Source organism: Muntiacus reevesi, chromosome 2 (genome assembly GCF_963930625.1).
Source record: "Muntiacus reevesi chromosome 2, mMunRee1.1, whole genome shotgun sequence".
Classification (NCBI taxonomy): domain Eukaryota; kingdom Metazoa; phylum Chordata; class Mammalia; order Artiodactyla; family Cervidae; genus Muntiacus; species Muntiacus reevesi.
Genome location: NC_089250.1, coordinates 71,017,294 through 71,041,023, shown reverse-complemented (window position 1 = coordinate 71,041,023; position 23,730 = coordinate 71,017,294). Strand labels below are relative to the sequence as shown.

At 50.2% G+C, this 23,730-nt stretch overlaps 1 protein-coding gene across 7 annotated transcripts in view; it reads left to right on the top strand.

Moving 5' to 3' along the window:
- Positions 1–23,730, top strand: part of ADA (adenosine deaminase) — an 81,822-nt gene that overhangs the window by 38,680 nt on the left and 19,412 nt on the right. The window contains exon 1 of one of the 7 annotated variants that reach the window (XM_065922051.1): positions 16,098–16,259. The exons of the other annotated variants lie outside the window; for them this stretch is intronic. Coding sequence (XP_065778123.1) covers positions 16,227–16,259 — 33 coding nt within the window. The 5' untranslated portion in view covers positions 16,098–16,226. Of the gene's footprint in view, positions 1–16,097; positions 16,260–23,730 lie in introns of those variants that run through there. 7 annotated transcript variants of the gene reach the window in all.

Here is a 23,730-nt window from a genome sequence, read left to right as displayed (position 1 = left end):
ATGTGAATATTTAGAACAAGAAACAAAATCACAGCAAATTTTGCATTGTCAGGCAGATTCTTTACCACTGAGGCACCAGAGAAGCCACCACAACAAATTTTTAGAAGATGATAAACAGGGACATCCCTGGTGATCCAGTGTCTAAAACTGTGCTCCCAATGCAGACAGCCCAGATTTGATCACGTCAGGGAACTAGATCCCACATGCCCCAAAGAGTTCGTATGCTACAACTAAGAGTTCTTGTGTGCTGCAACTAAGACCCAGAGCAATCAAATAAATGAACATTTTTTAACAAGCTGATAGACCCTAGACAATATCTAGAAAAATAATAATATTTATGGCCTGATACACATCCATAATATTTATTTTATTCCTAAGTTTTGGCTGTATACTTATAGGATCACCTCTTCATATGACATTGGTTTTGTAGTGTCATTTTCTTTAGAGAAAACAAGAGTACTTCGTCTTTTCTCTAGCACAGTTGACCAAAAGATTTTTTTTTTAATTGTTGATAGTTTAGAAAAGTTTCTTCCCAACTTCACAACTCATGATAGATGAGGTCATAAATATTTAGGACTGTTGTCAAATTTAGAAAAACATGTATTAAGTTTCTTTCATAGGGGAGCTGTAAGATTTCAGGACTTTTCATGTTTCCTTGATCATGCATCTTAAAAACCCTTTGACTAAGATGCTGCCTATTAAGCAGTTTGTTGCTAATGTCCTCCTAGCAATGATATATTTTGAGTTTTATTTTTAATCGATGTGGCATTCTGTGACAGCTTCCCCTTAGCTAGATCCCCAAAAAGGCCCCTGCCGTGCCAGTGACACCCCAGTGAGGGGAAGTATGACCAAGGGGGATGTCAAAGAGTGAAGAGACAACATTCTTAATCAGCTGCAGTTAAACTAGCTTGCTTTGGCAAACTCTGCGTCAGCATGTGATCCTGAATGGGTCTTGCTTGGGCTCCTCCCTGGTCACTGGAAGGCATTTGACAAATGCGGGGCTCTGGAGCTTAAGCTTCCGAGCTTCAAGGTAAGCCTGGTAAATCCATTCCTGCCTCTTCCCAGAATGGAGTCTCTGCCCTGCCCACTCCTGCTGAATGTGACTTACAGCTTCTTATCTTCTCTGTCTGTGTTCAAGGATCGCTTGGTCCACGAGGCCTCCAGAATAGGTCAGCTGCCCCGTGAAGCTGGAGTCCAGTCTGTCTGTCTAGCTCACCCTGTACCCTCAGTGAGTGAGCAGAGCCTGGTGCAGAGTAGAACCATAGACTCGGAAGGCCGAAGTGACCTGCCAAGGTCACCATAACAGCCAGAGCTGGCAGTCAACAAGGAAGGGAGGGAGGAACTCCAGTTTTCCAGAGAGCCTGCAGGCCTCAGACAGAGAAATTTATCACTTGCCAGACCCCTCAGAGCCCTCACTGGCTGGCTTCCCTCCCACCATCCTGGGGCAGCTGATCAGGATCCCCCAGAGAAGGTCATCTGAGCCCTATGGCAGAAATCTCTCTCCCTGGCGCTATTGTGAAGCGTATTAAGAGTGCAAACCTGGATTCGGATCTCCGGGCCACTCCTTAGCAGCTGGGTAGCGTTGGACAAACTGGAATCATCTCTCTGCTTCTTCATTCCATGTTCTCAGCTGAGTCTTATGACTGCCCCTCCCCGAGCAGGGCTGGCTGGAGGACCGTGGACAGCCTTAGATCAGAGGAAGCTTTCTGGCCCATGGGAGAGTGTCAAGTCACAAAGCTCTCTTTGGTTTTTGTTTGTTTGCTAGCTTGTTTTAGGTTTTATTTTGTATTGGAGTATAGTTGATTTACAATGTTGCGTTAGTTTCAGATATACAGCTAAGCGATTCAGTTATTCATATATCCATTCTTTTTCAGTTTCTTTTCCCGTATAGGTTATTACAGAATATTGAGTGGCTCCCTGTGCTCCTCAGTAGGTTATGAGTGGTTATCTATTTTATAAATAGTCATGCCTATGTGCAGTCCCCAGCTCCTGCAAACCGAGATGACCAACATGCTTGCTGGTAAAGTAACTCTGGGCCAAGCATCCTGCCTTCCCATCTGCCTCTTGATTTGAGGTGATGAAGGGCACACATCTGTGATGGGTGAGCCTCACACCCACCGAGGTCAGAAGGCAGCTGCCTCTAGATTATGAGTTCCTCTCGGTGGGTCAGCCCTTTCTCACCTTGTGTCCCCAGCACCCAGTATAGGACCTGGCCCAGGGTCACCCCCAGTAAATGCTGACTGGGAATTAAATGAGATGCTAGGACACCGCTTGTCCCAAACTAATCACCCCTGGCTCACCACCGTGGCCGCTGGGAAACAAGGGGTAATGTATCCGCTATGTGCCAGGCACCAAGCTCAGCTTTGCTGCCTGCTTCTCTTGTTTCCCAGAAGCCCTGTAAAATAAGTACTATCATCCCCATTTCACAGAGGTGGAGACTAAGGCTCAGACAGGACAACCCACTTGCCTGAGCCCACCCACATACTGAATGGTAAAGCTTGGAGGGGACAAGCTTTCCAATCTGGGCTCCTGACACTATCTCCCTATTAGTCCTTAACCCAGAATTCCCCCTAGGAAATCATTTTTTCCCTATTAAGGAATGCCCTTCTGCTAAAATCTAGCACTATGTCAAATAAATCTAAAATTTCATTTTAAAAATCGAACCAGGGGTAAAAACAACTATGAACTCTTCAAGGGAAGGAATGGGGGTTTTGTTCTTGTGTCCTCACTGACTATCACAAGGTCTGGCATGGAGTAGGAGTTGAATAAATGTTTGTTGAATGACTGTGTGAACATGTAAGTGAGTAATTGAAAGCAGTCACCTCACCAATCCATGGCTCATCCATGTAGAATCATTTGGGCAAGATGAGGCCCTCTAACCTAGTGGTCACAGACATAACATGTGGGCTATACCGTTCATAAGAAGGCTTTGTTTAATCCACGTAAAACCTTTTGTAAAAATTTAATGACTTGCCAATATTTAAGAATTAGAAAATTTCACATATAATCCAGATTTTCACCTTGTGGCAGAGACTTTCACCAAAAGTCTGCCTTTCACCAAACCTAAACCCTATTTTTTCCCTGAAGAGAGCAAGACTCAGTTTCCCAGCCTCCTTCGTGGTTATGTGGACCATGTGACTACAGTGTAGCCAGCGGAATGTGGGCAGAAGTATTAACAATATGTAGTACTTACTGCCCACTTCCTCCCTCCCGATCCTGTACACTCTCTTCTGGGTCTGTGGGGCAGGTGGGGAAGATCCAGGGGAGGCCCCTAGGCCTGAGGAGATGGCAGAGACACAAGATGAAAGGCACGGGGCCCTTCCATGGCTGTGGGGAGCCCCCAGCTGACCCACATTGGACTGTGATGGGAACAGGAAATAACACCTTTACAATATTAAGGCAACGCGCTTTGGGATTATCTGTTACAGCAGCCTATCCTGACTAATACATCTTCTCTTGAAAAATCAGAAATCTCACAACACTGGGCTTACTCTTCTACACGGCAGTGAGGAGCTGGACTCTGGAAGCTGTTGTACCCTTCAGCTGGGCTGGCATTTTCTAAGCTCACCTGATCTTTGCTCTCCCTCTGCCTGGTTTCCCCGACTATTTGATTTTACAGCTTCTGCTCAAAGTCAGTCTCTCCCTCCAGTATGTGGGGATATTGAGGCATGGAGGGGACAAGGGACCAGCTCCAGGCCGCAGTGTGTGAGACGGGCAGAGCTGAAACTTGGACTGAATTCTCCTAACTCCTACTCCAGGGTTCTTTCTGGGTGGGGGGGTGGGGGGGTCCTTTCTTAGGAAGTGAGAAAAGAGGGACTGTTCCAAGTCTCAGGTCCTTTGGGGGTGGAGGGGGCGTTAAGTGGCCGAGAGGCAAAGGGGGCACCCCAGATGGTGGAGGGGATGAAAGGAGGAGGGGAAACACCGGCTCCTCTGTGACTCCAGCTGGCATACGGCTTAGAAGTGCCGGACAGGCAGACTGAGGAGCTGGGTTGGAGTACAGAAGTTTGAGTCCAAGTACCCTCTTCTCCCCCTCTTGGGAAAGGGCTCATGTCTTTGATTGCCTAAGCTCCACTGACAAGATGCAGGAATGCAGGAACGAATTTTCCCTCCCAGACAAATCCCAAGAGAAATGAATTTGCAAAATAAAGTCCCACATTGAGAAAGCTGTGCCAGGAATGTTTGAGCAGGCAGCAGGGGAGGGAACTCTGTGAGATGTGGACAGAGTTGTCCAGGTGAGGCCTCTCTCAGCGGCCATGCTGGGGTGGAGGCTTTGCCCCCCGCAACAGTCACTCTAACTCCCTAATACCTTGTTGTTGTTGTTTAGTCGCTGTGTCTGACCCTTTGTGACCTCACAGACTGTAGCCCGCCAGGCTCCTCTGTTCACGGGACTTCCCAGGCAAGAATACAGGAGTGGGTTGCGATTTTCTTCTCCAGATCTTCCCGACCCAGGGACTGAAACCGGCGTCTCCTGCACTGGCAGGCAGATTCTTTCCCACCTGGGAAGCCCCCTTAATGCCTTGAGCACCTGTCACACACGTGTTTTCTGGAGGGTCACCCGAGGAAACTTCCCAGTATCCCTTCCCAAGCTTTCCCACAAATGTGACTGCATCCGCCCTAGAGATGTTTGTGGACACCCAAATCCTTCTCTGGCTCCATGATCTCTCCTGCTCAGACCAGACTCCTGCCTGAAACCCACAGCATCTTTGCCAGAAACATTTTCTCGTGGCTTATCCACCCCCCTCCTGTTAAGGGCCAGCTGGCTCCCTGGGTAAGGCTCTTGAAGACTTGAATTTGTGTCCACAGCCCACCACCACATTGAAGGGCACAGAGAGAAACCACTTAGTTGAGGGCCTGGGTAGAGAAAGGAGAGAAGAGAGTCCGCTCTGCCTTTGAAGGTTGTTCAGAGCTGTTGGTGCAGAAAGGTTCTGCTCGAAAACTCCGTGAACCCAGAAGAGCCTTGAGCTGAAAGCTCTGAGTTGTCAAGAAGTGATTATATGGCCGTGACACCGGATGTTCATTAAACACTAATAACAAAAACCCTTACAGAGACTTACAATCCCCTACCCGCAGTCTGTGAGCTGAAAAAGTTGTGAGCAAAATAATTTAAGGTTAGCACCAAAACTCCTCTGGTGGTAAAAACCCAACCTGAACAGTTGTATGAATATTGATAATTACTCTGTAGAGATATTAATCTGTTTAATTATGGCATGTCACCCAGGTCCCCACTAGTATCTTAAAATTTTTATTTTTTATTTTGAGGTATAGTTAATTTACAGTGTATTAGTTGCAGGTATATAGCAAAGTGGTTTAATTATATGTATACATATATCTATTCTTTTTCAGATTCTTTCCCCATATATGCTACTACAAAATATTGAGTATAGTTCCCTGTGCAATACAGTAGGTCCTTGTTGGTTATCTATTTTTTATATAGTAGTATGTATATATTGGGCTTCCCAGGTGGCTTGGTGGAAAAGAATCCACCTGCAAAATGCAGGAGACTCAGGTTTAATCCCTGGGTGGGGAAGATCCCATGGTAAAGGAAACAACCCACTCCAGTATTCTTGCCTGGGAAATCCCATGGACAGAGGAGCCTGGTGGACTACAGTTCGTGGGGTCACAAAAGAGTCAGACATGACTCAGTGACTAAAACAACAAGTTTATATATTAATCCCAAACTCCTAATTTATCCCTCCCCCTAGTGTCTTAATATAACATACAGCATATGCTTTCTAAAACTCTGAAACTCCCCAAATCCCAAAATGCACGAGGATCATGAGATATTGGTATTTTAGGTAAGGGATTTTAGGCAAGGAATGTATAAAACATTCGAAGTGCTTTACATTCATTAATCCTTACAGTAAGCCTACAGGGTAGAATTTGTACTTTGTCTCCCCATTTTATGGATGAGGAAACCAAGGCAGAAAGAGGTGAAATGACTTGTTTCACAGCTGGTGTTGGTGCCCGGGTTTGGACCCAGGCGTCCCAGTTTAAGAGCCCACTCTCTGAACCACTCCACCATCTGCCTTGCTGGGCAATGTGGGGTGGGGTGGGGTGGGAAACGGGAAGTAACTATTTTAAGCTGCATGTGCAACAAGTGCACAGCCTGGACGGCGTACGAGAAGCAAACCTGCCGCTACAGGTGTCCCCACAGGGGGACCAGCGTCCGGGTTGCCCTGCTACTGTCCTGGATTCAGCAGCCAACTCCTGCATCCCAGAACACTCCTCAGGCCCAACAGAAGGGATGGATGCTCACTTAGTTCTTGTGCCTCTTATTCTATGAGTATCATGAGCATCACGGCCCACGGAGGGGATTCAGGGGTCTGGAGACATTCATACAACATGGCTTCTGAACCCAAACTGGGACCTCCTGGGGGCGCTTAACCAAGACATGGGGAGGAAACCCTGGAGGAGGTGCCGGCCAGGTCAACTGCACCCAGCAGCAGTGTGAACCGTCAGTTCAGTTCAGTCGCTCAGTTGTGTCCGACGCTTTGCGACCCCATGGACTGCAGCACGCCAGGCCTCCCTGTCCATCACCAACTCCTGGAGCTTGCTCAAACTCATGTCCATTGAGTCGGTGATGGCATCCAACCATCTCATCCTCTGCCGTCCCCTTCTCCTCCTGCCTTCAATCTTTCTCAGAATCAGGTGATTCTGAGATTTCGTCAATCTTTTCCAATGGGTCAGTTCTTTGCATCAGGTGGCCAAAGTACTGGAGTTTCACCTTCAGCATCAGTTCTTCCAATGAATATTTAGGACTGATTTCCTTTAGGATAGCACCTTCCTAAGGGGTTTACAAGGAGGAGTGCACTCTATCAGGTTTTTGACTTTGGATTCCATTGTAATCACAGTGGGGATATACCCTTAGGGAGAGATTTACTCTGCAGTTCCAATTTAGAAATGGCTAGCTTGCATCCCCAGCTTTGAATTTTAACTCTTGAAGGCCCACACCTGACCTCTCAGGAATGAGCCACACCAGAGACTCAGAGCTACCTGCCATGGGCTTGCCCAGACCTGTGTGAGGGCAAAGAAGAAAGAGGCAAGACCTCAACCTTGAGAAGCAAATCTGGGGCTGTAGAAGCAGGAGATACGTATGCACAACCAGGCTCAGTGGGAGAAAGAGAGCCTCATGTGCTGTGGGTCCAGCAGGCTCCTGGAGCTGGTGGGGAGGAAGAGGGGTGGGATGGGAATGCTATGGAATCCTTCTGATTGCTGAGGGCTGCCCGAGTCAAGGAGGCAGGCTGGAGGTTGCCAGTTAAACATGGCACACATATTTACCTTCACTGTTCTCTGGAGTTCCAGTATAATGACATAAAGGCATTAAAAGAAATATACACTTATCCACTGGGGATACCATGTGGAGACCATGTGAGGCCATGACAGCAGATCTGGAGAGTCAACCACATTCTGGAAGTTGGAAAGCAGATGGTGAGTGGGGACTGACTTAAGAAACCCGAGAGGTTAAAACCTGACAATTTAGGGGAAGCCAGGTGGCCCAGACGGTAAAGAGTCTGCCTGCAATGTGGGAGACCTGGGTTTGATCCCTGGCTCAGGAAGATCCCCTGGAGAAGGGAATGGCTACCCACTCCAGTATTCTTGCCTGGAGAATTGCATGGACAGAGGAGCCTGGGTGGGTTACAGTCCAGGAGGGTCATAAAGAGTCAGATATGACTGAGCGACTAACACTTTCACTTTCATCAGGACACAAGACAATTTAAGATCCTCAGAAAGGCTCAGGGGTTGGAGGAACCGGGAATCTTCAAAGGCTGAGAGGCAGAGCAGATAAAACCAGAAAGGTTGGTTAGTAACTGTCTGTGGGACAACTGGATTTCTCCTACCACAGCAGGTACAAGCAGGACATGACCCCTCCCTTCTGGAGCAGAAAGCTGCCTCTTGGGAGAGAGAATGACCTGAGAGGATGTTCTTACAAGGCTCAGCAAGGGCAGGGAATATAGCAGGTCCTGGGTGAGCTGTTGCTGTCATTGTATTCAGTTGGCCTCTCTCTGTCTGGCTCTCTAATTTTCTTCTTGGAGTCAGAAAGAGGCTCAAAGACATGAGGCAGAAGAGGTCACGTGGGCGGCAGAGGCTGACTGCCTGGTAACATCCTCTCCAGCTAGTCACATGCCCTCCTCACACACTAGGTTATTTGCCTTCTACTACCTACTATCTTCTTCTTCTTCATTAACAATCTCTTTTTTAGATAGCTATCTTGTTCCTAGCTCCAAGGTATTTCCCAGTGTCTTTTGCAATTAGATATGGCCATGTGACTATATAAATAGTAGTGTTGTGAGCAAATGAGGAACTATCTTTATAAGAGAAATGGTCTTTCGCCACTCTGCTCTCTGGGCTGCAGATGTGATGGCCAGTGCTCCAGCAGCCATACTGGGCAATGAGGAAAGAGGCCACTTGCTAGAGATGGAAGAAACCATCTTCATGGAGTTGCCTTACCAGCCTGCATTGCCCATCTTTGCTTCTTTCACATGACAAAGAAATAAACTTCTTTCTTATTTTGGCTACTATAAATTTAGGATTTTCTGTTTAGGATTCTCCTCTGATCCTAATCCTGTAAACTTGAGTTGGGGGCAACCCCTCCCTTGTTGTCCTCTTTCCTATTCAGAGATCCTAGAAGATGAGAATCAGCAGAGAACTTAGCTGTTACAGAATCCACAGGGCCAGGGACAAAATCTGGCCTCAAGATATTTTCTTTAGCTCATACAGAGTCTTTAAAATCAGGAGCTATTTGAGCACATTTTGAATATTAAAATTGCAGTTTGGGGCTTCCTTGGTGGCCCAGACAGTAAAGAATCTGCCTGCAATGTGGGAGACCTTAGTTCAATCCCTGGTTGGGAAGATCCCCTGGAGAAGGGAATGGCTACGCACTCCAGTATTCTTGTCTAGAGAATTCCATGGACAGAGGAGCCTGGCGGGCTACAGTTCATGGGGTTGCAAAGAGTTGGACATGACTGAGCGACTAAGCAGAGCACAATCCTATATTATATAGAAACCCTATGAGCTAGGTATATATTAATACACATATGTTGTTGTTGTTCAGTAGCTAAGTTGTGTTTGACTCTTTGTAACCCCATGGACTGTAGCATGCCAGACTCATCTGTTCTCCACTATCTCCCACAGTTTGCTTAAATACATGTCCATTGAATCAGTAACAGTATCTAACCATCTCACCCGCTGCCATCCCCTTCTCCTTTTGCCTTCAATCTTTCCCAGTATCAGGGTCTTTTCCAATGAAAAGACTCTCCAGTGAAAAGGCTCTTCACATCAGATGGCCAGAGTATTGGCCATATATATTTTTTCACACACAGAGATGGTTGGATGGCATCACTGACTCAATGAACATGAGTTTGAGTAAGGACAGGGAAGTCTGGCGTGCTGCAGTCCATGGGGCTGCAAAGAGTCGGACACGACTGAACGACTCAACAACAACAATATACACAGTACTCTATGAGCTTGGTATGTACATATGTATTGTCTCCAGTCAACAGACGAGGAATCTGAGGCTCAAAGGGGATTTGCCCAAGTCATAGGTCACAAAGCTGGAAGCATTGGACCTGAAACTCCAGACCGTCTGCATTCCATGCTGGCCCTGTCAGCCTTTGAGTTTGCAACCACTGAGGTCTGGATCCCTTGCTTGAAGTTCCTCAGAAGAACACAACAGAGCCGAAGAGGAAGAAATACTTAAATGACCTTTATCATGTCGTGTCAAACCAATGGCCCTGGCTCCCCTGCTACACTGGGAGCAAACCAACTCAAGAATGGTTTGTTTTTTCCCCTCTCTACATCCTGTGTCTGGTACAGAGCGAGCCAGCGAACTCTGCTAAACGAATGAGGTGACCCGCTCTCAGTCACATAGACAGAGCCTGATGCAGGGATGGGATGCCAACTCCGGGCTCCCACCTGCCCACCTAGGGCTCTTCCAGACCTGGCTGTCACCCAGCCTGCCCCATTTTCTTCAGGATGCCGAGAGAGGGCAAGGGCACAGGCTGAGGCCTAGCGTGTTCACACTCAAACGCCAGCTTCACCTCTCACCTCTCTAAGCCTCGGTTTCTGCCCCAGAAAATGGAACTAATCACTTACCTTATCGGGCCGCTGGCAGGATTTGATGAGATCAAGCCACATGCCTTCCCGCAATGACCAGCACATAATAGGTGCTCATTAAATGGGAGCTATTACTGTGACACGTATTTTGTATGAGGCCGTGGGGTGGGGAGGGATTAATTTGCCTGTGGGTTGAAATCCTTTCCCTTGTGCTTTGACTTGCCTTCCCTTAACCCAAGGCAGCTTGAACCCTTCAAAGGACTGGACACAAGATCACACTTTAGCAGAGGGCTTTGCACATCTCAGGAGCTTGTGAGTAATGACCTGAAACTTCCCTTCCATCTCTGCACCAACATATAACAAGTTCCTATTCTCCAACAGGCCCTGTGTCAGGGCTGGAGACTTTGGGGAAACTGAAACAGTCCTGCCTTTGAGGACTGTCCAGCTGGCTGGTGAGGTTAGACAAGGTCACATGACTCTTGGATATGTGGATGATGACGAGTCTTACGGGAAGGGAAGCAAAGGTGCTCCCTTCAGGAAGATGCATCCCCAACCCCACAGAGACTGCTAGAGGCTCACCCACATCCTGGCTCTCCATTCCTTCCCAGACTGGATTACGTTTCCCAGTCTCCCCTCCAGTGTGACCACAGGCCCCAGTTGTAGGGGACTGAAGCATTGTGTGCCGCTTCTGAGCCTGGCCCCTCCAAATTCCCAATGCTCCTTAATAAAGATGACCCCCAGGATGACTTTGAGACCCACATATTGTAGATTCAGCCTGAGTTCCAGAAGGACTGAATGGAGAGTTTCCGCCCACCCAGAATTGTTACACGAAAGAAACTCTTCTCGTCTATTTACCAGGTATTTGTAACACTCTATGTGTTACAGTAACTACCTTAACTCTAAGACACTGGCCTTGAAAATCAGATCTGTTTTCATTATGTCACTTTCCCTCTTTACAACTTTGACAGTTAACATTTAGTGCTGTAGTTGTAAGTTACCAATGTTCTTTGTCACAATGCTTTAACTGGAGATAATACCCCTGACCAGGATTGGTTCAGATTGGTATATTCTTATTCATTAATTCTGCATTTTCTTTTCTTTCTTTCTTTCTTTTTTTTCTTTATTTTGTGTTGCTCTTGGCTGGAATTAAATCTTGAACTAGATTTTTCAGGAAGGGTATGTGAGGGTTACAGTTCCTGCATATTTGAGGATAGGTCTTGCTTTTCTTCACACATGAATGATGAATTTTGTGGATATGAATTTGGGGGAGAGTATCTCTCTCCATCCTTCCTCCAACTCTTCAGACATTGACCCACTGTGTACTAATGTGGATAGATTCATCACCAGCCTGTATTACTGAGGGTTCCAGCAGGAACCGGGTGATTCACTCAAATTGAGTAATCAAGGACAGTTTAATAGAGGAATTATTCCCATTCAGTTATAAGATGAATGAGGCTTCTCTGATGGCTCAGTGGAAGAGAATCCACCGGCCAATGCAGGAGATGCGTGTTTGATCCCTGCGTAGGGAAGATCCCTGGAGGAGGGAATGAACACCTGCTCCAGTATTCGTGACTGGGAATTCCCATGGACAGAGCAACCCGGCGGGCTACAGTCCATGAGGTCACAAAGGTCACACTAAGACATGACTTAGTGACTACACAACAACAAGATGAATGAAGTCTGAGGATCTAATGTGTAATATGGTGACTTTAGTTGATAATTCTATTGTACAGCTGACATTTGCTGAGAGAATGGAGCTTAAACGTTCTCACACACACAAAAAGAGGTAAACATGTGAGGTGATGGATGCATTATTAACTTAATGGGGAGAAATCCTTTCATGATGAATATGTATATCAAATCATCACATCATACACTTTAAATATCTTACCAGTTTGTCAATTATACCTCAGTAAAGTGGAGAAGGCGATGGCAACCCACTCCAGTACTCTTGCCTGGAAAATCCCATGGACAGAGGAGCCGGGTAGGCTGCAGTCCATGGGGTCATGAAGGGTCAGACATGACTGAGCGACTTCACTTTCACTTTTCACTTTTATGCACTGGAGAAGGAAATGGCAAGCCACTCCAGTGTTCTTGCCTGGAGAATCCCAGGGATGGGGTCGCATAGAGTCGGACACAACCGAAGTGACTTAGCAGTAGCAGTAGCAGTAAAGCTGAAAAAACACAAAATTTTTAAAAAGGAATTATTTACAAAGAGGTAGGTAGGCATAGCTGTCAGTACACTGCCCGTATGCCCTCACCATCACCTCTACATGCCAGAAGCTACTTGCTGCTAACACCTGAGTCAGCACCTCTCTCTCCCGTCCCCCTCTCCCTCCACACTCTTCCCCTGCAGGGGTTTTCTAACTGTGGGGGTAAGCTTAGCCAGTGTCCTGAGCAAGCTAAAAGCACCAGGAACTTAACATCTTGGAACAACCCTCCCAACAATGACAGCATGCACTAGGTGGATAAACCCAGCAGCTTCCTCGCCCCTCAGCTGAGTTGCCTCTGGGACACATCTGTATAATCTCCGAGGTCCCTGAGGGGCTGAGGTCCAGGTGTCCCGTCTGGTAAACTGTCCGGAAGTTTCTGTTCCTCTCACATCCTGTCTCACTTCTGCCCTCCCCTTCCCGTGTTTCCTGGGATGTCTTCCCAAACTACTTGTGTTTTGACTCTTTTATCTCAAGCTCTGGGGCCCGGGCTGGGGTGGGGGAAGGCCGGGGAGAGGGGCAGGCGGGGTACCCTAACCCAGAAAGCAGAGTTCCGGGAAATCAATAAAGGCCAGCGCAGTAGGCCAAGGGGCAGGAGGGAACCTGGAGACGGAATGGTGTGGAGAGAGCCACCTGCTGGAAGCCTTGACCCTGGTAGAGAGACAAGAGCTGACCCAGGGACTGTGCAAGCGGCAGAAAAGAGGGAATAAACATCCTGACTTTTCCCTCCTCCCACCTTCCGATCTCCTAGTGGTGCCCCCTATCGACCAAATCCAACCAGAAGTCAGAGGGCAAGAGAGCCTGCCGATGGTCAGGCTGCCTGGCACGGAGCAGCAATGAGAAGGGCAGGAAATGCATCTGGAAGGCAAACAGGAGATATAAATGCAGCATATAGGCTGATAATTTTCCTTTGCATTTGACCTGAATGGAAAGCATAATCTGGATAATTTCCAGGATCCAGGAAAAGGCTTTTCCAGATGTCAGAGTGGAAAAAACTAAGAGCAGAGACTGGGGGGGCTGGAGTGGGTCAGCATTTCTGTTATCTACAGCTGCCTAATAATCCACCCCGAGACTCAGAGGCTCCCAGGTATTATAAACCACAATTATGTACGGCAGGACCCCAGACCCGGGGTTGGCTGTTTTGTGATTCTTCTGTTCCACACAGCACGACTGAAGTCACAGGTTCAGCCGGCAGCTCTTCTGGTCTGGAGGGTGCAATGTGGCTCCACCAGCGTATTTGGTTTCTTGGTGGAGACAATGAAAAGGCTGGTGGACTGAAGTGATTATACAGGATTCTTTAGTGTGTTGGTCTCAAGGCAGTTGGATTTCCTACATAGCAACTTGGGGCTTCCAGAAAGAATGTTCACTAGGCCCCAGTGGAAGCTTCAAGGCTTCTTCCGATCTAGGCTCAAAGTCCAGGAATGTCACGTTCATCACGTTCTATCAAACAAGTCACTCAGCACAGCGCAGGAACAGAAGGAGGAAAATTAGATTCCATCGGACAGTGGGAGGAATAGCAAAGAATTGGATCAACTTTCGCTGGCCAGAAAGCCATCCAGATTGACTGGTGTTTGGGGAATGTGCTGGGAAGTGACGAGACCGACGTTGGAGAGGGACTGGATTGTCATAACAGGGGATGGGGAGACAGTAATAAGGTACAGATGAAGGTTCTAGAATCAGATTCAAATTCAAATCGTAGCTCCCTCACATACGACACGTGTGCCAAGCAGGCTCGTCCTTTCTCTAAGCCTCAGTGTTCTCATCTGTAAAATGGGATCTGATCCTACTTCACAGAATTGCTGTAGATACTAAATGGGATGGTGCTTAAGAAGTGATTCCCAGAGTACTTGACTTCAAGTAAGTCTCAGTAAACAGGAGCCATTATCGTGCACTCTAAGTGACATGAGAAGCCAGGAAACGGTCTTACAGAAAACTCCTCTGGCTTCAACAATGCATCAAGGATCTTTTTTTTTTTTTTTTTTTTAGTTTCACTTTTATTTGAGATAGTTGTCTTACTCTTTCTTTCCACTAGTAAATGTGTTTTATTTATTAAAAAAAAAAACTTTTTGACTGCACTGTGTGGCATGTGGGATCACAGTTCCCTGATCAGGTAAGATAACCTGTGCGCCCTGCTTTGGGAGCCCAGAGTCTTAACCACTAGACTGCCAGGGAGGTTCTAGGGTGATAGAGTCAAAAAGGGTCATTTTTGACTCACTCTCACCCTCACTGTCGCACACAATTCAATCCAAACCTCACTGATCCTACCCCCTAGATGTGGCTTGAATCTGATTTTCCCCACGGTCACAGCCATCTCTACTCAGATCACTGCAGCTACTGCCTTCCTCCTCTGGCCCCTCTGCAGTGCCTTCCCCTCACAGCAGCGAGCCCGGGCTTCCCCTCCATCTGCATAGGAACCACATGGGGGATGATATTCAAGTACAAATTCCAGTTCAGGAGGGCTAGAATGGGGTCTGAGAGTCTGCGGTTCAGATCGACTCCTAGGTGGTTATCATGCTAATGATTTCAGGACTACACTCTGAGCAGCTGCTGGAGAATGTTTCTTCTGAATGAAAGTTTCATCCTATCTTGCCTCCACTTAAAACCCTCCATTGATTTTCCAGTGCTCTTGGAGGGGAAAAGACCAAATCCTCACCAAATCCAACAGGCCCCTTGTGATCTGCTCCTTGCCTGACTTTGGCCCCTTGTCCTCCACTCTCCTACCCCCTCTTTCTCCCTTATGTATTGTTACTGTATTTATTCTATAATGAAACAGAACCATCATCCCACCCAAGTACTGGACCATCGCCAATAACCTGAAAGTACCTGTATGCTCCTCCCCCCTCCTCTCCTTCCCCATTCCCCTGAGATAACCATTCTTCTCAAATATTTTCCCTTGCTTTTTTTCTACTGATGCCTGTTTGTCTAAATATGCAAAGTTTGGGTGTTGCTTTCATTAAACATTCCAGATGTTGCATCATCGTGTATGTAGTTTTCTGCTACTTATTTAGCATTGCTTGTAAGATAGATCTGTGTTGTTGTGTGAAGTTCATTCAATTTCACTGCTGTATAATATTCCACGCTGTGAATATTCCAGTTTATTTGCCCACCCGCCTGGGGATGGGCATCTGGGTGTTTGGAATGTTTTTGCCATTAGAAACAGCACTGTGGGAACATTCTTGTAGGCGTTCTCCGGCTGTACCGTGGGTCGTTTCTCAAGGGTAAATGCCTAGGAGAGAATTTGCTGTATGCTCCCTCCTCTTTTCATTCCCCAGCTCCGTGGGGTCTCCAACACAGAAGGCCCTCTCCACCCGGGCTGCCCTCTTCCGCTCCACCCCCACCCACCCCAACCCCCTTCGCTTGATAAACTCCTTAAGATCCCAGGAGAAGCCTTCCCCCACCTGCCGGCCACGACAGGTCCCCGTTAAAGCTTCTTGATTATACATTTCTATTGTGTGATTCTGCGATGAGCGTGTGTCTTGTCCGGTAGAGCGCGAGCCCCACGAAGTTTGTGAAGCGCCGCGATTTCCCAGTTTCCAGCTGGGGCCTGGCACATGTAGGCGCCCAGGCAGTCCTGTGACCCTTCAGGAGGAACCGGGCCGGCGCAGAGCCCGGCCAGGGGGCTGGAGTCTGAGCCCACAGGTGGCTCCAACCCGGGGTCCCGGGCCAGAGACATGGGGCCGGTCAAGGCTCCGAGGGGACTCGGATCTGTCCACCCGGAGCGGCAGGAATTCCAGGAAATGCGCAGCGCGCCGGTCGATGGGGAGGGGCGGGGCGGGGGCTCCGGCGAGGGGGCGGGGCGGGGCGGGGCCCGGACGGCGGGGGCGGGGCCGGACCCCGTTAAGAGGAGCGTGGCGGGCCGCGGTCACTGCGGGCCCCCGGAGAAGCGGACCGGCCATCGACCCAGCGGGGACCACCCGTCTTCCTTCGGCAGAGCGAGCAGCGCTGGGGTGCACGCTTGGCACCATGGCCCAGACGCCAGCTTTCGACAAGCCCAAAGTGAGCGCGGGAGGGGGCTTGGGTTCCGGGGTCCGGCTCCTTGTCTGGCTGGAGGGCTTGGGGGTATCCGCAGCTCCCGGAGCAAACAGGGTAGCTGCAGGCGCCTTCTTCCCTCAGCTCAGGTCCTTGCCCGCCTCCAGGCCGGTTAATGAGAGGCAGTGAGACAGGAAGGGTCCTGAATCTGGAGGCGCCCCTGGCTGGCCTCCAAGTTCTGCTTCTGCCTCTGATTTGGCCCATCTGGGTCTCAGTTTCACTGTCTGTCAAATGGGCATCCTAGCAATGCCTGCGCTGAGCAGCCTAGGCAGGTGGCTTAACCTCTCTGAACTATGGCTGTCAAACCGGCCCCTGTGTCTACACCCACAGGCACCTGGTGTGAACACATGAGTGCAGGGTGAATGGAAACAGCTTTATGCTCTAACACTATGACTGTTTTGTGAGCACCAAGGAACCCCGGTTTGTGGATGTGCCTGTGAGAGCAGTGGGCCATGCCAGAAAGGGTAGGGAGGGGGAACAGGTAACCCCTCTCCCCACATTAGAGGGGGTGGATGGGCCTTAGGCCTTGGGCCCCCATCGGGTTCACTCTGGGCCAAGCCATGACCACTAGCCGCCAAGGGATAAATTCCTTGTCCCTTCTCCCACCAGCTGTGGTGTCTTGGGAATGGTGGGGTCAGGGAGGGTCTGGGCCCACTTGGCAGGCTTGGGAGCACTGAGAGAGTTCAGGGAAAGGAGCCCAGGAGTCTGTCCAGCAGAGTGAATCAGCTTGTAGGGTTTGAGACCGATTGGGTGGGGTCAGAGGAAGGAACTGCAATCAGCCTCACCTTGCCTCTCTGAGAAATAGGTGTGAATGATGATGGCAGGTATCGCTAAAGCATGGGTGAGAGTCCTGGGTGTGGGGGAGAAGGGGAGGGGGACTCTGACGAGGTAAAGTCTGGTCCCCACTTCTGATGCCCACCCCCACCAGAGGGCAAACGCCTCTGCTGTTCCTGCCAGATGTTTCAGGCACTGGGATTGAACATCTGCCATCCACATGCCTCCTCCGCAGCTCACCTGGAGCCCTATGTCCCATCACTAGTGTTTTGTTCCTTTGAAGGCTTCCCCCACTTTTGTAAATTTATTTTTTTGACTGTGCATGCAGCATGATGGATCTTAGTTCCCCAATCAGGGATGGAACCCATGCCTCCTGCAGTGGAAGTGCAGTGTCTTAACCACTGGACCCCCAGGGAAGTCCCCTGGGGGAATCTTGGTGAAAGCACAGAGCCAAACCACTGGACTGCCAGGGAATTCCCTGTTTTCAATGCTTTGGGAGTCCCCCTGCCTTTGGGCTGGAGAACCACCTTACCCTAATATGCATCCCAAGGCAGTAGACAAAACCTCTTGACTGGGAGTGAAATGGGGGTTATGGAGACAGATCACAGACGACCCTTCTGTAGAACTTGCTTTATGCACCATCTTGATCCTTACAACACGTCTGTAACAGCCCTGTGAGGGAGGGACTATTATTGTGCCCATTATTCGGGCCTCTCCCAATCCTCTCTGCTTCAAGCTGGCAGGCCATTTCCCCTCTCTGGGCCTCAGTTTCTGCAGCTGGGGAATGGGCTCCACCTGTAACAGAGGTGTCCAAAGATTAAAAGGCAATGCTTGGGAGGGAAGATAGAGTGTCACCTACTACGTACCTGAGATGCGATACATTTTGTATAATTGAGAGGAGGGAATGTGTCCGAGCTGGTCAGTGAAGCCAGGAGTGTGGATCTCAGCCATTGTGAGCAGAGCCAACTCCCTCCCTTCCCGTGTGTAGGATGGGGAACCACTGGAATTAATAGCTAGAACCTATTGAGTTGAATTATTGTTCTGTGCCAGGCACCATTCTGAATATACTACCCTTTATTAATTCACTTGATCCTAGCAGTGACTCTGGGTGGTAGCTGGTGTCGTCTCATTTTACAGATGAACAGAGAGACACAGAAATTAATGAGGCCTACGATCACACATTTAAGATGTGATGCTGCTGGGTTAGAGCCCAGGGAGGGCTGGCTTCAAAAATTCCGTGCCCTAGCCAGCTTTCCTGAACTGCCTGTGCCGAAGCCACTGGGGGTGGTGTGCCCCAGCTGTGGCCTCTCTGGGACAGAAGCCGCTGCTGGGTTCTTTGGTTTCTCAGGACCGGCCAACTTTGAGTAGGCAAAGCCAAGCCATGTCTTCCAAATTTTCAAGTGTATTCACATCACCTGACACTTGTTAGTGTTCAGACTCTGAATCAGGAGATCTGGGTTTGGGGCCTGAGATGCTGAGCTCCTGACAAGCTCCCAGGAGGTGCTAACACTGCTGGGCCACCGACCACACTTTGAGGAGCAAAACCCTAGGCAGCCACCTACCTGCTCTGATTATGTTATTCCAACAAATAACTTCCTGAACACCTGCTGGGGACTGGAGGAGGTACAAAGGTGGGTGGAGGGGTGGCCCTTATCAGTCTGTTTCTACAGGAGGCAAGGCTGGGAAATCTCCTGGCCCTCAGGTGTTCAGTGCCGTGGAGGGCGATGCTGACACACGGCCATCACTGTAATAAGAGTAACGATGTGCCATTTGAGTGTTTGTGGGTACCAGGCACCTGGGTGATTTATCTCGCAGGATCCTCTGGACAGCTCGACAAAGCAGATGTTTTCATCCCCGTTTACAGATGATGAAACTAAGGCATGACAGGTGAAGTGGCTTGTTCAATGCTATGCAAAATCTGACAGCCTTGAAGCTGTAGGCTGCAGAGGGAGCCAGTCTGGGTTGCAACAGCCCAGGCCCCCCTCTCATGCAAAGTATTGAGGTTCAATGTCTAACATACCTTTTTCTTTCTCTTATTTGAATGTTCACTCTGTTTCAGGCACTTTTCTAACTGCTTTGTGTATATTAACTCATTTAATGCTCACCAGCAGTCCTTTAAAGTAAGTCCTATTATGGGACTTCCCCGGCGGTCCAGTGGTTAAAATTCCACTTTCCAATGCAGGGGGCGCAGGTTGGATCCCTGGTCAGGGAAATGCGGACATATATGCTGCAAATATTAAAAAAGAAATACAGTCCTGTTATTATCTTCATATACATATAAGGAGACTGAGGCTCAGAGAGGGGAAGGAACTTGTCAAAGTCACACGACCAGAAAACAGCAGAGCTAGACATGAACCCAGACCTACCCAAGATGGAGGTAGATGCTGTTAACTGCTTTGCAGATTTACACCCCACTTTGTGGGGGCGGGGCGGAGTTAGAATCAGGGTGGTCATGGGCTTCAGACAGACTGAGCAGGGATCCTTGCCTCACCGCTTAGCAGCTACAAGGGCTCAGGTGGACAGTTCCCTGAGCCCCAGTTTCCTTCTCTGTAAAGTGGGCTGATAAAGCCAGGGTCACGCAGTTCTTGGGGGGAAATGGATGCTGACTGGGGCCAGTGAAGCACCTGGCTGGTGGGCAGGTCCTCGGGGGTGCATTTCCTCCCTGGGGAGCGCGGTGGGGCTGCGGTGTCTCTCCATCTGCACCTGCAGCTCTCACTCGCGCCTCTTGTCTTCCGGCCACAAAGCCCGCTGGCTTGGCCCCGCTGTGGCTCTTGGGGCTTTGCTGGTACGGGAGCCACCTGTTAAAAGAAAAATGCGGCCTGGCCGGGAGGAGCCCTCCGGCCTTACCCGTCACAATGCACGTGGCAGTTGGGAGGGAGGGGAAGCGAGAGATTGGGTTTCCTGAAGCCTTGTGCTTCACAGAGGAAGAAGCAAGGGCCAGAGAGCAGAGGTGCGGTGTCCGGGGTCACACAGCGAGGCTGGGCAGGGCAGGCAGGGCAGACAGCCCCCGAGTCTACGTCTGACCCCAGAGTGGGCTTGGCCTGCGTGGGAAGGGCCCCTGGGAGCTGAAAGAAGCTTGTCTGCCTGCCCTCTTGTCCTGGGGGATGCCCCTGGGCTGGAGAAGGGTAGGACTGTGGCCTGGATTTGGACAGGGGAGAAGAAAGGCCAGGGCAGCCAAGGTGAGGGTCAAGCCTGTATTTAGAGAGGGTTGGGGGCCATCTCAGCCTTTAGGTTCTGAGGCCCCAGAGGAGCAAGGCCAGGGGAGAGACCGTCTCTAGGGTTTTTAAGGGAGTTGCTTCTCTGTGCCTCAGTTTCCCCATCTGTAAAACGGAAATCATATGTGTATCCACCCTACCTAAAACACCAAGTGCAGGCCTGGGTGAGTGGGCAGACCAATGTTAGCTGCTGTTGATCGCCCTCATTATGGTTATTAATCATCCTGTTTAGATGTGACCAGCACTGACTCAGCACTGACATGCAGGATGAACCGAGTGTGCTGTGGTGGTTACGACCTCCCTCTCTAGAATCAAACAGCTTCTGGGCGTGGCACTCATTAGACTGTGCGCTAGGGCAAGTTCTTAAATCTCACCAAGCCTCAGTCTTCTTATCTATAAAATGGGGGTAACCTCGCTGAGTTCCTAGGCTGTTGCCCCATAGGTTGACCCCTGGCTGAGGACACACCTTGCCGTCTGTGAAACCCCCTGGGGAAGCTCACAAAGGCCCAGGGAGCTCAGCTGGGCCCTGAGTCAGGCACAGAGGCATTGACTGCTCAGCCCTTTCTCTCTGTACTAGGGGCTACAGGCGCGGATGGGGCTGAGCCCAGAGGACTTCTTGGAGGAGGTGTGGTTGAAACAATGGCAGCCCTGAGGCTACTCTGTCTCCTGACATCACCCCAAAAATTGGCTGAGAGGCTGTGGTGGTGTGAGGGCACTGACTCCTGGTGTTGCCCAACTCAGTGCCGAGAGTGGGGCTAAGAAGGGTCGTGGGCACCTGTGGCTCCTCCAGGTACCGACTGCAGTGCCCAGGTCCTGGGGGCTGGTCAAGCCACCCTGGTTACTCTGCCCCATCTGGGTTCTCTGCCAGGCCCAAGGCGAGCAGGTCAGCCCTTCCTTGCTGCAGAGAGAGGACCCAGCACTGCTGACCCAGGACAGGGAGAGGAGAAAACAATCACTTAGATGTTGAGGACCTCCTGCTCTGCGGGGCTCTGTCTTAGGCACTGGGGGCACAGCAGGATAACACAGAGTCCCCGCTTTAAGGGACTGAGAGTCAGGGACACAGGCATGATAAGTAGGTGGACTGAAAATGTCAGTGGGATGGGGACTTCCCTGGTGGTCCCAGTGGTTAAGACTCTGAGCTCCCAGTGCAGGGGGCCTGGGTTCCATCCCTGGTTGAGGAGCTGAGATCCTGCACAATGTGGCCTACAACATTAAATAAATAAATAAAAATAAAAGTCAGGGAGATGAAAACAAAATGGATATGTTTGGTGAGTTGGGGGTGGGGTGCGCTGGGGAGAGGTGGTCTCAGTTCAGGCGTGCCTTGAAGGTAGACAGCCTGGCCAGTCGTGAGTGGGAGTCAGAGCTGGGAGTGTCTGGTCCTAGAGTTCAAGTCCGGGGTCCTCGTCCTGGCCCTGCCACTGACACCTTGTGTGACACCTTTGTGGTGGTTGTTGTTTAGTAGCTAAGTCATGTCTGACTCCTTGCAATCCCATGGACTATATAGCCCGCCAGGCTCCTCGGTCCATGGGATTCTCCAGGCAAGAATACTGGAGTGGGTAGCCATTCCCTTCTCGAGGGAACCTTCACGACCCAGGGATCAAACCTAGGTCTCCTGCATTGGCAGGCGGATTCTCTACCGCTAGTCACCAGGGACCTTGGGGAGTGCAGATTCCTTCCTGGGCCTCACCTGCCTGCCCCGTATCTCCTGAGAGCACAGATTCCCTGTGTTCCCCACAGTGCCTGGCACCTGGGGTGGGGGGACTTAGTAAATATTTTTTGGTAACTGGGGATGTTTCCTGTTCAGACCTGGAGGATTTCCTGCAGTTCTGCCGATGCTCGCTGTGAGTCAGCCTCCTGGAGAGTGAGTGCAGCGGGAGGGTTTGAGATTCCCTCCCCCCGCCCCCCACCCCAGCACTCAGGAGGCCTCTGTAGGTGTGCTGCAAGCTATAGGGAGGTAGTAAGGCCGGTGGACAGGACTTGGTTAGAGGCGGAGGGGCTTGAGTTCTGCTCCAGCTCTGCCCTTGTTGGTCTCGGTAACCTGGCAGGTTCCTGAATTTCTCTGAGCTCAGCTTGGCAAGTCCATTTCCCCATCTGCAACACGGAGCTAGGGTGTCCCCTGAGGAGCTTGCCTAGGGGCAAAGATGAAAGGAAATAAGGAATCTGATAACAGTAAGCAGCTCCTTACATCTGAGGTTAGGCCTGCAGAGACAGTGGAGCAGGAGCTCAGTTCAAACCTGGGTACAAATCCTAACTCCATCACTGCCTCTGCATCCTTGGATACTTTTGTGAGCCTCAGTTTCCTCATGTGTAAAATGGCAGTGAAGTCCCTACCTCCCTGGTTGTAAGGATGATATTCAGTTCAGTTGCTCAGTCGTGTCTGACTCTTTGCGACCCCATGGACTGCAGCACGCCAGGCCTCCCTGTCCCATCACCAACTCCTGGAGCTTACTCAAACTCATGTCCTTCAAAGTCAGTGATGCCATCTAACTCTCATCCTCTGTCGTCCCCTTCTCCTCCCGCCTTCAATCTTTCCCAGCAAGGATGATATAAAATGATGGATATAGATGGTCCAGAACATAGGGATGGTAAATTGGAGGTCACTGCTATTTCTTTCCAGTGAAGGGGGCCGACAGAGCTGGGTCCCCCCACCCCTGCTGTCTCTGAGCTTGTGCCTGCTTATCATCTGGTTTAGGCTGACAGCTTTCTTCATGGGTCACCTGTTTTCCAGAAAGTGCAGGGGAGGCCTGCCTGAGCATGGACCGCCAGTGCAGGCAGTTCCTGGCCTTTGTTCCTCCCCTGAAATGTGTCTGGGCAGCTTCCCAGGAGGCCCTGAAGAGCACAGGGGGTGGGCGCAAGAGGCAGGCTCTGCTTTCCCTCCCCCTGGGGCGCCCTTCCAGCTGTATCCTGCAGGCTCCCGGAGGCCTCCTTCCTGGGGAACCAGCCAGTTCCTGCCCCCTGAACATGTACCGTGTCTGGTGCTGCAGCCGGGCTTCCTGCAGGGCTCGTCTCCCATCTGGACCACACCCTCGGGTCTCTGTCCTCTGTTCTGACTTCCTTCAGCCTGCTTTCCACACAGCAGCCAGAGGAAGCTTTTACCAGGACTCCCCTGTGGGAAACCCTTCAGCAGATTGCCCTTTCCTGTGACCTGTGAGATCTCCCTGCCCTCCACCCGCCTAACTCTCTCTCTGGCCTCATCTCTCACTGCCTGATTCAGACACTTAACGCCCGCATGTCCCTCTGATAGGAGACTGATAGCTCTCCTTCCTTGTCCCTTCCCCCTGCTGACTCCTCCTCTATTTTCTCCTTAGAGGGAACCTCTCCTACCTTCTTGTAACCATTTGTCAGCTCTTCAGCTTCTGGGGGCTCCAGGTCCCTTGCGGTCACCTCATTTTCACCTGCTGCCGTGGTCCCGGTGCTGCTTCCTCTCATGTGTGTCTCTCAAAACTCTC